A 12,524-nucleotide genomic window follows, 5' to 3' on the forward strand; every position below is an offset into this window, starting at 1 on the left:
CTCCAAACTAACATTTGCTAAGGGTCGAGAGAATGTTGGTGGCATCCCTGTGGCCAGCGCACCTGGCAGGAACACCTTCAGGAAGGAAGGCTTCCTGTAGCTCACAGTTTGAGAGGGACTTCGGTCCACCACGTTGGGCGGGTGTGGCAGGAGGGTGTGGCGGAAGAGGTGTGAGGCACAGACAAGACACCAAGGCCACACACACATTGCGACAACCACACACACACAGATACTCCCCACCACACACACATTGTTAGTGGCTAAAGAGTGAGGTGAAAATCTGGGGTGTGCCCTGGAAACGCTAGGGTCTGTGACATCTCTGTCTCAGAATGGAACGTCTTCTGACCTTTGGGATTATAGGTTCACTTTGGTGCCAGACTCCTGGCTTCTGACCTCGGTGAGAGAAACTCTGAGAAAGCAGAGAAACTGCCACGGAAGTGAGCAGTGGGTGCCCGGGAGCGCTTACTCATGATTGCCATGGGAATGTTCAGGGGCTGGGGAGATGGCTCAGTGGGTAAAGTGCCTGTCACACAAGCCTGAGGACCAGGGCTTGGGTCCCCAGAAGCCATGTAAAAGCTGAGTGGATGCAGGTACCCACCTGTAACTTCAGTGTGTGGGAGGGGAGGCAGAGGATCCCAGGAGCAAGCTGTCTCGCCAGACCAGCTGAAACTAGCCTGCCTCAGTATCAAAGGTGGGGAGCAGTTGAGGAAGACACGTGGCATCAACTTCAGGACTCCACCCATGCACACACACATGTGTAAACACACATGTGCAAAAAACGGTATAAAATGTCTGACTCCCGTCATTCACAGAAGGCTGTGATGCCTGCGTTCTTCTCTCCTCATTCTTTGGCTTCTTGGCTTCTCATTTACCCCATCGTGTGCAGGGCCACTGATGCAGAAACAAAGCAGACTGGCCTCATGTAGGTGAGGTGGTCAAATGGCCTTCCCATGCCTCTTGACGTGAAGAGGACCGTGAGGGACCATGCTGATACTCAGACACCTGGAGAGACACCCTGTCCCAATCCTCCCAGCAGAGAAACTGTCCCGAGGAAGGGACCCTTCAGACCAAGCCAGCAGCAGGTGTATGAGCCCCTCAGTGCTGCCTGTGTGGCCTCCAGTAGAACCCATAGAGGAATGGGTTAAGGTGCTAAGTCAATCTCTTTTTTCTCACTCGGATTGAAGGGGTCAGTACAGATGAGCATATTTTCTTATGCTGTGCTGGCTGAAGTGGAGTTCATCCCATTGGAGACAAAATAAGACTGACTTTTCCTGACAGCAGAGGATGTGAGATATAGCCACACCCTAAGAAACAGTGTGTCCCCGGATTTCTCTGCATAATAACAAGGCATGTGCTGGGCTGTGTTACCTCTTGTTCAACACATCTGAGACTGATAAGTTCAGATTGCTCATGCTGCCAGGCCCCAACTCTGACTGAAGACACCAGGATGCACTCTGGGACATTTGCAGCAATAAAAACTGTGCAAGCCCCATGCTCAACTTCCTGGGACGCTGATAAAACTCATAAGAACGCGTGCTGGGAGTTGGCCCTTCTGATCAAGGAGAGATGCACGTTTGCCTGTGGGCCTTGGGCCTCTTTCATCAGGCCCCATGGTTCCTGAGTGAAAGAGATCCTTGCTGAAAGCCAGAGGCTACCATTACCAGCTCCTGTGTTCCCCTGTGGAACACCTGTCCAGACAAGATCAAGTCCTTATCATGACCACAACACAGCTATGACCCACACTTTGGTCTACATCAAAGACCATGCCACAGCCCCACATTATGGCCCATGCTGTGGCCCATACCATTCTTTTTACATCATCGCCTTTACACCATAGTGCACATAACACTCGCCCATGGCTCATACAGCAGCTCCCGTAAGTAGATCTGGAAGCGTGCTTGACTGTTCAGTAACCTCTTATGAGGAACACCAGTCTTGCTTCTGTGGAAGAAGGGAGCATGCGTTTGCAGACTTGCACATCTCAAGGTGGGGCACAGCCACGTGCAACACTGTACTCATTTAGCTGTGTTCTGAGGTGGGGCGGCAAAACATGGGCAAGATCTGGCTTGAGTTTTCTGACTCTGTTTTCCCCAGCACATTGGTAACTTAGGCTCCACAGCACTTACAGACAAACCAGCTTAGGAAGCATGCCTGTTTCTTAGAGGTGGACAGTATTAAGTGGGATGCTGGCGCCCAACCCAGGGCTTGCCCACTCTGAGGAAGTGCTGTACCGCTGAGCTACACTTCTGCCAAAGAGAAACATTTTGACTTTGAAGGGTCACTCACGATTATGACTGTGGCCCCTCTGTATACACTCCCCACAATTTACAACACACACACACACACACACACACAGAGAGAGAGAGAGAGAGAGAGAGAGAGAGAGAGAGAGAGAACTTGAAGTGCTTACTGACACCATTAAACAGCTTGAAAATGGCACTACAAACTGGATTAAATATTTTAGCAGTCACACGGGTTTCTTATTTTGCCCCTTGACAAGGTTGCAGCAATACCGGAATGCATGCTGTGTTGATACTGTCCTAGCCCAGTACCCTCAGCACCATCTGGAGACAAGCTTCCTGTGACAGTGGGTCTCACATTTGTGAAGACGGTTCCTATTCCGCTGAGGACACTCCCAGTTTCTGAGTTGGGAGAGAAGGTGGGTGAGCACGGTTCCTACTCTGTTGAGGACACTCCTGGTTCCTGAGTTGGGAGAGAGGTGGTGAGCATGGTTCCTATGCCCTTGAGGACACTCCTGGTTCCTGAGTTGGGAGAGAGGTGGTGAGCACGCCAGGTCTCCTTCGCCTCCTTTCCTCCCCTCCACCATTTCTTGTCCTCTGTCAAACTTCTTTCCTTTTTTAAGGACCACAAGCTCTTAAACCCTACAGAATTTCCGCCGAGTAGCTTAATTATGTCACTTTGTGATAAACTACACACAATGATGCTAACATTGTCAAAAAACCCAAACAAAACCACATTAAAATAGCCTTAATTCAGATATTTTGAAGAGCCTGTCTAAGCATTTAAAATGTTTATCTTCCCCCAAGAGGTTTACCATTTGTCTCTTCCTCTCTAGGTCATAGAGACACCGTGACTTCACTGTCAGATACGGGTTTCTCAAAAATGACCCTGATTCCCCTGGAAGTTTCAATTCTGGCCAACCTGGAATGCCGGAACTTGTCCTTGCCCCCTAAGTGCCCAGCTCATGACCCCTGCCCCCTAAGTGCCCAGCTCATGACCCCTGCCCCCTAAGTGCCCAGCTCATGACCCCTGCCCCCTAAGTGCCTAGCTCATGATCATTGCTTTGTTTTTGGCAGGTTTCCTACAAACATCTGCTTATCTGAATGGCCCCTGAGCGTGTCCAGGGGACACCTGCATTAAGGTGGGTACGTGGAGAACTACTGGGTAACTGGTCTGCTTCCCTTCCAGGCTGAGGAAACTCTCAGGAACCACACAGCATTGTTTCAACCTTCTGTGTGTGTGAGCGTGTCAGTGTGCACTCAGGCTGTGCAGGTGGGCACACCCTCATCAGTGTGTAGACCCAGGAGCTGACACTGAGTGTCTTCCTCTCTCATTCCCTACCCTGTTCCTTGAGATGGGGTCTCTCACAGAGCTGGAACTAGCTCATTAGGTTTAGCTGACTGGCCAGCACTTGGCTTCTTACGTGAGTGTCAGGGATGCAGACTCAGGTCCTCATGCTTATGTGACTGAACCCTCCTTCCAATCTCTCATCTATAAAAACATTAATAGTCTTTTTGGTTACTAATTGCTGTTGCTCTATACACCAACAGTGCTGATCACAGGGAGACTCTAGCATAAGTGCTCTGAAGAGTTTGGGTGGTGTGACTGCAAACATTTTCAGCCTGTCACTAGAGGGACATAACACGTGGGTAAGCAGAGAAATGGCAGGCCTGGGAGGAGGTGGGCTTGTCTGCAGAAGTGGTAGGAAGGGCTCCTGGGTACAGAAGCAGGAACCTAGAGGGCAGGACAGAGGGCACCAGGCCATCTCCCGTCTGAAGCTATTGTCTAACTGCCTGCATGATCAACGTTTAGAAAAGAAAGCTTCTGAGGATGGAAGACGAAACCCCCGGGGCCACCCTAAAGCCACTGGTGTTCCGAGTGGACGAGAGCACACCCAGAGTCATGCAGAGTGTCCTCCTGGAGCATGGGTAGGACCAGTTTGATGAGCAGCATCAGGATGTGGAGGACTGGAATCTCTACTGGAGGATGTCCTCCTTCAGGATGGCAGAGCATATCAATGTCAAACCCTGGCAGAGGCTGAACCACCACCTGGGGATGACCACCCTCACCAGGAAGGACTGCCTGGCCAAGAGTCTGGCACACATGAGAAGGCTCTACGGTGAGTCCGTCTATGAGTTCACGCCCCTGACGTTCATCATGCCCCGTGACTACACCAAGTTTGTGGCTGAGTACTTCAAGGAGAAGCAAATGCTGGGTACCAAACATACATACTGGATCTGCAAGTCAGCAGAGCTGTCTTGGGGGAGGGAGATCATCATTTTCAGTGACATTCAAGATCTTATCTTCAAGGGCATGCATGTGGTACAGAAATATATCTGCAACCCTTTGCTCGTGGGCAGGTACAAGTGTGACCTCCGCATCTACGTCTGCGTCACGGGCTTCAGGCCTTTGACCATCTATATGTACCGCGAAGGGCTGGTGCGGTTCGCCACTGAAAAGTTTGACCTCGGGAATCTGCAAGACACTTACGCCCATTTGACCAACAGCAGCATCAACCAATCCGGAGCCTCATAAGAGAAGATCAAGGAGGTGGTGGGTCAAGGCTACAAGTGGACACTCAGTAGGTTCTTCCCCTACCTTCGGAACTGGGATGTGGACGACCTGCGGTTGTGGCGGAAGATCAACCACATGGTGATTCTCACGGTCCTGGCCATGGCTCCCACGGTCCCCGCTGCCTACAACTGCTTCGAGCTCTTCGGGTTTGACATCCTCATTGATGACAACCTGAAACTGTGGCTTCTGGAAGTCAACTACAGCCCTGCTTTGTCCTTGGACTGCTCCACAGATGTCTCTGTGAAGAGAAGCCTTGTCCATGACATCATTGAACTGATTTATTTAAACGGCCTAAGAAGTGAGGAGAAGAAGTGCGGCAGGTCTTCTCCAGGCTGCTCCAGGGTCTCCTTTGCCAGCAGTGACGGTGAGCTCTGCACAGCCTCTGATCCCCTTCCCTGCGTGTCTCTCATACGGTTTGCCAGCAGGACATGCAGTGAAGCCAACTCGGCTGTACACAGAGCCACCGACATCCGTCCCAAGCCCACGCAGACCTCCCAGCTGAGAGAGATGATGAACAGGCAGCACGGACCCCTGACAAGAGAAGCAGCCAAAGGCAAGCCAAGGCCCAGGGCTTGGCACACGCCTCGCAAGGCACTCTCTTCATGTGCACCGTCAGCTCAGCCACAGCCCCACAGGACCAAGGGCACAAGGCTGTCCTCACGGAAGCTGTCTCCACACCCAATGAGCAGGCAGGCAACTTTGTTCTCATTTTCCCTTTCAATGAGGCTACTTTCAGAGCCTCCAGAAATGGATTAAATGTCAAAAGAATAATCCAAGAGCTCCAGAAATTAATGAATAAATAACTCTCAAGTGGTAAAAACTAAAATCGAGAAGCGAGGTGGAATTTTGGAAAACTAAGGATTTCTCGTTTTTCTTTTCTTCCTTTTTTCCTCTCTCTCTCTCTCTCTGACTCTCTCTCTCTCTCTCTCTCTCTCTCTCTCTCTCTCTCTGATACAGGGTTTCTCTGCATAGCCTTGATTGTCCTGGAACTCACTCTGTGGGCCAGCTTGTCCTACGAACTCAGAGATCCATGTGCCTCTGCTTCCTGGGTGCTGGGATTAAAGGGGTGCGCTACCACCACACAACTGAAAACTAAGGATTTCTCCCCCAGAGGAGATGATGGCCCAGTCCCTAGCATGTGCCTTTAGCACACAACATTGTCACTGGGTGCAGATGTATGAACAGAAACACAGCGGCTCCCCTAGGGCGACTCAATCAAACACTGAGCACACGACCCTGTCCCGTGTTAGGTTTCTCAGATGGCTTGGCAGTATATCAGGGGCCACCTCTTAATCAGGGACATGCTGTCCAGCACTACAATCCAACTGTCTATTCCTTATAACATGTGAAAAACTTGAGAAATATTATAACATTTAAGGAGATTTCTTAGGTTAAATTGTACAAAATAGGCAGGAATCATCTTTTATTTTTAATCAGCCATTTTTTTGTCAAAATTATTTTGGGGGGGCTAATGTGTGATTCCCCTCTGTATGCTGAATATGTTTTATTACCATTGGTAAATAAAGAAACTGTTTTGGCCAATGGCTTAGCAGAGTAAAGCCAGGTGGGAAATCCGAATAGAGAGAGAGAGAGAGTAGGTGTAGTGAAGGAGACGCCATGTAGCTGCTGAAGGAGAAGGACCCAGAACCTTTCCGGTAAGCCATACCCTTGTGGTGATACACAGATTAATATAAATGGATTAATTCAAGATGTAAGAGCTAACTAGAAATATGGCTGAGTCATTGGCTGGACAGTGTTGTAATTAATACAGTTTCTGTGTGATTTTTCAGGTCTGGGCATCTGGGAAATGAAAGAGTAGTCTCTACCTACAGAGGGCTGGGAAGCTGGCTCAGTGAGAACCCACATCTGATTCCCAGCACCCAGACTGGAAGCCAGATGTGATGGCACATGCTTGCGGTCCCAGCACTGGAAAGAGAGGCTTCAGCAGGCAGGTACCTGGGGCTCCCTGGGCAGCCAGCCTACCTGGACCAGTGACTTCCATATCTCAGTCCCAGAGACCCTGTCTCAAAACATAAGGTGGTCAGTTCCTGAGGAACAACACTTGAAGTTCATCTCTGGCCTCTACACACATTTGTATGCACTTGTGTACACCCACACATCCGCTTCTGGCCTCTGCACACGTGTTTGTATGCACTCGTGTACACCCACACATCCGCTTCTGGCCTCTGCACACGTGTTTGTATGCACTCGTGTACACCCACACATCCGCTTGTGTCATCATTATACAGTCACTTAGGGTACAGCGGATTACAGAAATCGAGCTGTTTATAATCATGCGTCCTAAATCAGACCTTGGGCAAACAGCTACCAGAGGGACGTCTCCTTGATTCCGTCAGGTTGACACATTAACCATCACACAGACAGTGAGTTCCTAGGGCTGGAGGCAGTGGGGTGGTGGTGATCCTGTGGGTGATGGAAACCCTCCAGCATGAGAGATCTGTGATAGCCACATGGCTGCGGGAATGTGCTGAGGGCAAAGCCTATGTTACGTGTATTACGGTAATGTGCCAAGGGTGATGCTTATGTTATGTGTATTACGGTAATGTGCCAAGGGTGGTGCTTATGTTATGTGTATTACGGTAATGTGCCAAGGGTGATGCTTATGGTATGTGTATTATGGTAATAGAATAAAGAGATCCCTGCTTATAACCCACCCCCAACAAAAAATTCTTCAGGCATCGGTGGACAAAAGTGTTTTTGAGGGATCCTGGGATTCACATTGGCACTTGAGAGACATTGCTGGACACAAGACTCAGGGGATTGTCGTCATAGGGAAGGCCCCATGCTCTGAGGACAGACCAGTTGACTGTAGCTCACACTCCAGGCCCCCAAACAGTCACATTCCACAAAGGCTGTAGCTCTGTCTGGCCATGAGCCTGCTTCCATCACCACTGCCGAGAACCTACAAGGATTGTGCCCACTGGCGCCTTGGAGACCGGCTCACAGGAGGGCTGAGAGGAGACCTATGCAGCCAACAGGCGTGTGAAACTCCACCTTCCAGCGAGTGTTGAAGGGGCCCTGGTTGGCTCTAGGCTGTCTTGGATGCAGCCTATCTTGGGAACAGTTCCGGCAGCAGACAGGTGATAAGAAACTCATCTGTGTGCTTCTGGGACAGCCTGCAGGCTCCATGCCCACAGACTGAGGGGGCCCTGCAGCTCAACTGCAGCCCTCTGTGTTCCAGGGCCAATAGTCCTGCACAAAGACTGGCAGACTCTCACCACCCAGGTGCCCCAGGTTGGGTTTGCTGGACTGGACCCTGGAGCCTAGTTCAAGTCCCTGCTGGCTGCCCAGGGGTCTGCCAGGAGACTGCCCAGGGGTCTGCCAGGAGACTGCCCAGGCATCTGCCAGGAGACTGCCCAGGGGTCTGCCAGGAGACTACCCCACCATCTGAGTTACGGGACAGGCTTGCCAGTCTCTGTCCCAAAGATCTGCCAGTGGCCCGTGGTTCCGGTCCCAGCTTCTCCCATAACTGAAGGGCAGCTTTGCCGGAGGACCTGAACCCACTCCAGTCACTTCATTGTGACTTCTTGGTTCATTATCCTGGGAGTCTTAGAACGTTTCTGTAAATTGACCTCAGCCCTTCTCAACTAGCCGAAAGAGGGCATGCCAACATAGGAACCGCTTGAACATATGCCTGTCCGTGTCATAGGAGGGACCTCATTTTAGTGACAACCCCATAGACCAAGGTCCTGGAGACAGTTCCATCCATCCTGTGGCCGAACAGAACTCAGAGTAACCAGAGCCCTTTGTAACAGATCTGCAAACAGCCATCTCCACTATAGCAGCCATGTGACCCAGACCCAACCAGACGCACAGCCCTGCGCCCAGAAGCAATTCCATTTACACAGACTTAAGCTGAGACTAACTGGCTGAAGTCAGTGTGGGAGAGCTGAAGGGAGAAGCTGGCTCCTTCACACTCAAAGTCTAACAAGCTATAACAGATAGCAAGAAACCACCGTCAACTGATGGGATTAAGAAAGCAGCATATAAATTAGATGCTAAATATTATAATATAAACTATTGAAAAGAACCAGACAGAAGCCCTGAAGCCAATGAATGTCCCCACAGGAAAATTCGGGAGCATATATGATTATGTAGGAGAGAGATCAGTAAATCCTAAGAAAGGGCCATTGGAACTGTCCAGTTAAAGAAGCAAAAAGGAAAAAGACTGAGAAGCAGGGGGCAAAGCGTGGGTCTGGGTGACACTCTCATACAGGAATGGACAGCTTACAGCAGCACCAGGAAGAGAACTGAGAACTGAAGCCTGCTGGGAATTCATCAGCCCTGGGGCGGGGCACCCTGTGCTGCATTTCCTCGTCGTCGTGGCAGAACGCGTCACAGAACCTTTGCAAGGGAGGGAGGATTTACCGTGGCTTGCAATACCCCTCACGGTAGAGAAGGCATGGCATAGAAAGGCATGGAAGGGCCCAGCCTGGGCTCTCACATCACAGCACATCGGAAAGCAGAGAGAAGGCTAGACCAAAACCAATGATGGACCTAAAGTCCTCCCTTTACCAACCTAGTCCCACTCCTTGAAGATTCCATGGAATGAAATTAGCCGGGGATAAAGAGTTCAACCATAGGAACCTGGGGAGGGGGGCATTTCGCATTCAACAGTACACACACACATACACACACACACACACACACACATACAGACACACACACACACACACATTTTTTTTGGAGGCACCAAAGAATGGGAGAATCCTTTGAGATGCAAGATAATCAAACAGTAAAAGTGAAAACACAGAATCTTAAAAGCAGCAAGAAAACGCATATTGCATATAGGGGAGCACCCCAAGTGCGCCCAGTAGGATTCTTAGAAGACACCAGAAGCACTGGGAGGGGACACCATCACAGGGCTGAGAGCTTAATCTAGTAAGAACTCTGTCCTTCAGGAGAAAGGGCATTCCAGGCGAGGGAGAGCTGAGGGGTTTATCACTGCTGGATGTGGCTGAGAAGACAGCAGAGGGAGCACTTTGAGTTGAAACGAAGAATGCTAAATACTGCATACTGTATGAAGGCAAACATTTGCTCAGATTCACAGCACTCTTGTCCTGAATAGCTAGCGTGGCACTTTCTCAATCCTTATACATGAAATTAGGAACTAAGGGATTAAGATAGCTCAAGCCATCCTTTTGTTTTTTTACACAGCAGGGGAACGTTTTCCCAACTGGCTCCAGGTTTCAGGGCTTGAATAGAGGCAGTAACGGTTAGCAAGCATTGCTGGTGGCGACAGGAACCACACTTTGGTCAAACTGAAAATCTTGAGTTCAGGAGATACCGTCTGTAAGCCATGACCACACTGACATTAGAAATTTGGTGTGAGAAGTCCTTCTGGGTATGTGTTGTTTTTATTGGTTAATAAAGAAGCTGCTTTTGGCCAATGGCTTAACAGAATATAGCCAGGCTGGAAGAGATATCTATAGTGAAAGAAGGTAGAGTCAGTGAGAAGCCCTGTATCCGCCGCCAGAGACAGACGTGCCAGAACATTGCCAGAAAAGCACAAGCCTTGTGGTAAAAAATAAAATAATGGAAATGGGTTAATACAAGATGTAAGAGTCATCTAGAAATATGTATAAGCTAATACGCCAAGCAGTGATTTAATTAATATGGTTTTGTGTGATCATTTCGGGTCTAGGCAACCGGGCATTAACAAGCAGCCTCTTCCAACAGAAACTATTCTATATTCCTGGGCCCCGAGTGGATGGGATCAAGGCAGGGTGGTAAAATTGGCAGTGCCCAGGGGAGGGGTTGCAGGCCTTGTTCTGAGGGCTGTATTTGGATCCAGGTACCATGGGGTTGGTTGAGAGGTTTTCAGTACCTCTTAGATTATTTTCTCCCCACAGTGTTCTCCAACTCTTTTCTGCAAGTGTTTTCTCCTCATCCTGCCAGGACCTGGGGGAGTAGAGGCAAGGTCCCACCTGGGTCACAGAACACAAGCTGGCACTCCACTCAAAGCAGGCAGACGGGACACTGGTGCACCCTCCAGAGGCAGAGGCTCTTGTCGCCTGGAGACCACTTTGCCAAGGTCGAACACATCCAGTGTGCTGCCAGTGTGGACAGCTACACTCCGGATGGTGGCACCCACACCCATCTCCCTCTAGCTCCAGGCTCTCTGAGTCGGTAGCTAAGCCCCCTGGCCCCAGGCCCCGCCAACTTCTCCACCAGGGTGCCGAGCTAGTGTCCTGGATGTTTGCTGTGAACTTGACACACGCTAGAGTCATCTAGAAGGAGGGAACTTCAACTGAGAAAATACCTCCATAAGATCTGGCTGTAGGGCATTTTCTTGATTAGTGATTGGTGGAGGAGGGCCCGGCCCATTGTGGGTGGAGCTACTCCTGGGCAGGTGGACCTGGGTTCTCTAAGAAAGCAGGTTGAGCAAGCTATGGAGAGCAAGCCAGTAAACAACGCCCTCCATGGCCTCTGCTTCTGCCTCCAGGTTCTGGTCCTGTTTGAGTTCCTGTCCTGACTTCCTTTGATGATGAATTGCGGTGTGAAAGTGTTAGTCAAATAAACCCTTTCCTCCCAACTTTTTATTTATTTTTGTCATGGTGTTTCACCACAGCAGTAGAATCCTAACTAAGACAAATCGGTACTAGGAGTGGGGTATCGCTGTGGCAGACCTGACCATGTTTGTGGGAGAGTGTGAAATGACTTTGTAACTTTGGGTTAGAAAAGCCTTTCAGCATTGAGAGCTTGCTGAGCTGCTCTGCAGGAACCTGGAAAACAAGAACAGAGAGCAATGCAGACAGCGGAGGCCTGGCTTGCAAAGTTTAATTTTTTTTTTCTTTTGGTTTTCTAAGACAGGCTTTCCCAGTAGCTATGGTCCCAGTCCTGGAACTTGCTCTGTAGACCAGGCTGTGCTCGAACTCACAGAGATCCACCTGCCTCTACCTTCCAGGTGCTGGGATCAAAGGCGTGTATCACCACTACTCAGCCTGACTTGCAAAGGGCCATCTGTTATTTTGAATTAAGGTTCTGTGGTTCTGGTTAGCTGGGGCTGAAGAGTCAGCTGTGGTTAATAAGATCCCAGAACTGTTGAAGCGAAACCTTTGATTTTCTGGGACAGTCGATGCTGGTCAGCTAGAGCTGAAAAATTAACAGTGATTAAGAAAAAGCCAGCGTCACTGAGGTGAAATATTCTGGAACCTTTTCTGAGAGTCAGCACACAAGGCTGTATTACAGAGGTGAGGCCGTGTTGTACCTCGAGTTGGCATCTGAACTTGGTAAGAGTCACCCAGTTGGCACTGGTTTTGAAGGCATGAAGGGGTCACAGGAAAGAGCTGAGGCTTGGCACCGTGAAGAGAGCCTATGAGAGGCTATTGGTGAAGGTGCAGCCCAGTCGCGGCAGAGACCCCAGCGTTCTGGAGATGCCAGGACATGGGGGGACCAAGAACAGCAGCAGTGGAGTGGAGGCAGCTGGAGCCTGGAAAACAAGCTGTGTGTGATACGGGCCAGAAGTGACGGGAGCCCTTTGCAGGGGCCCCGAAGACCATGAGTGGATGCTAGCTGCTGGACACTGAGTTAGCTATTCACGCTATTGGGGTTTGGTTTGGTTTTGTTCAGGTTGTGACTGTACCCTGGTTCTTCCCTCTTGAAGTAAGGGAGTATTTAACTTATTTTTGATTTTACAAGATCTCACTGCTGAGAGGTTGATTTTAAAAGACACTTGGGGTTTTAAA

The 12,524-nt window shown here is 49.9% G+C and overlaps 1 protein-coding gene across 1 annotated transcript; it reads left to right on the forward strand.

Annotated features, from left to right (window-relative positions):
• Nucleotides 1-1,855: 1,855 nt before the first annotated feature.
• On the forward strand, nt 1,856-5,618 carry Ttll2 (tubulin tyrosine ligase like 2). Its single transcript, XM_057753654.1, is given in 4 exon segments — nt 1,856-1,876; nt 3,804-3,890; nt 4,054-5,458; nt 5,461-5,618. Coding segments are annotated over 4 exon segments (1,671 nt in total).
• The last annotated feature ends 6,906 nt before the right edge of the window (nt 5,619-12,524 follow it).

Source organism: Chionomys nivalis, chromosome 2, assembly GCF_950005125.1.
Source record: "Chionomys nivalis chromosome 2, mChiNiv1.1, whole genome shotgun sequence".
In the NCBI taxonomy this organism is placed as follows: Eukaryota; Metazoa; Chordata; class Mammalia; order Rodentia; family Cricetidae; genus Chionomys; species Chionomys nivalis.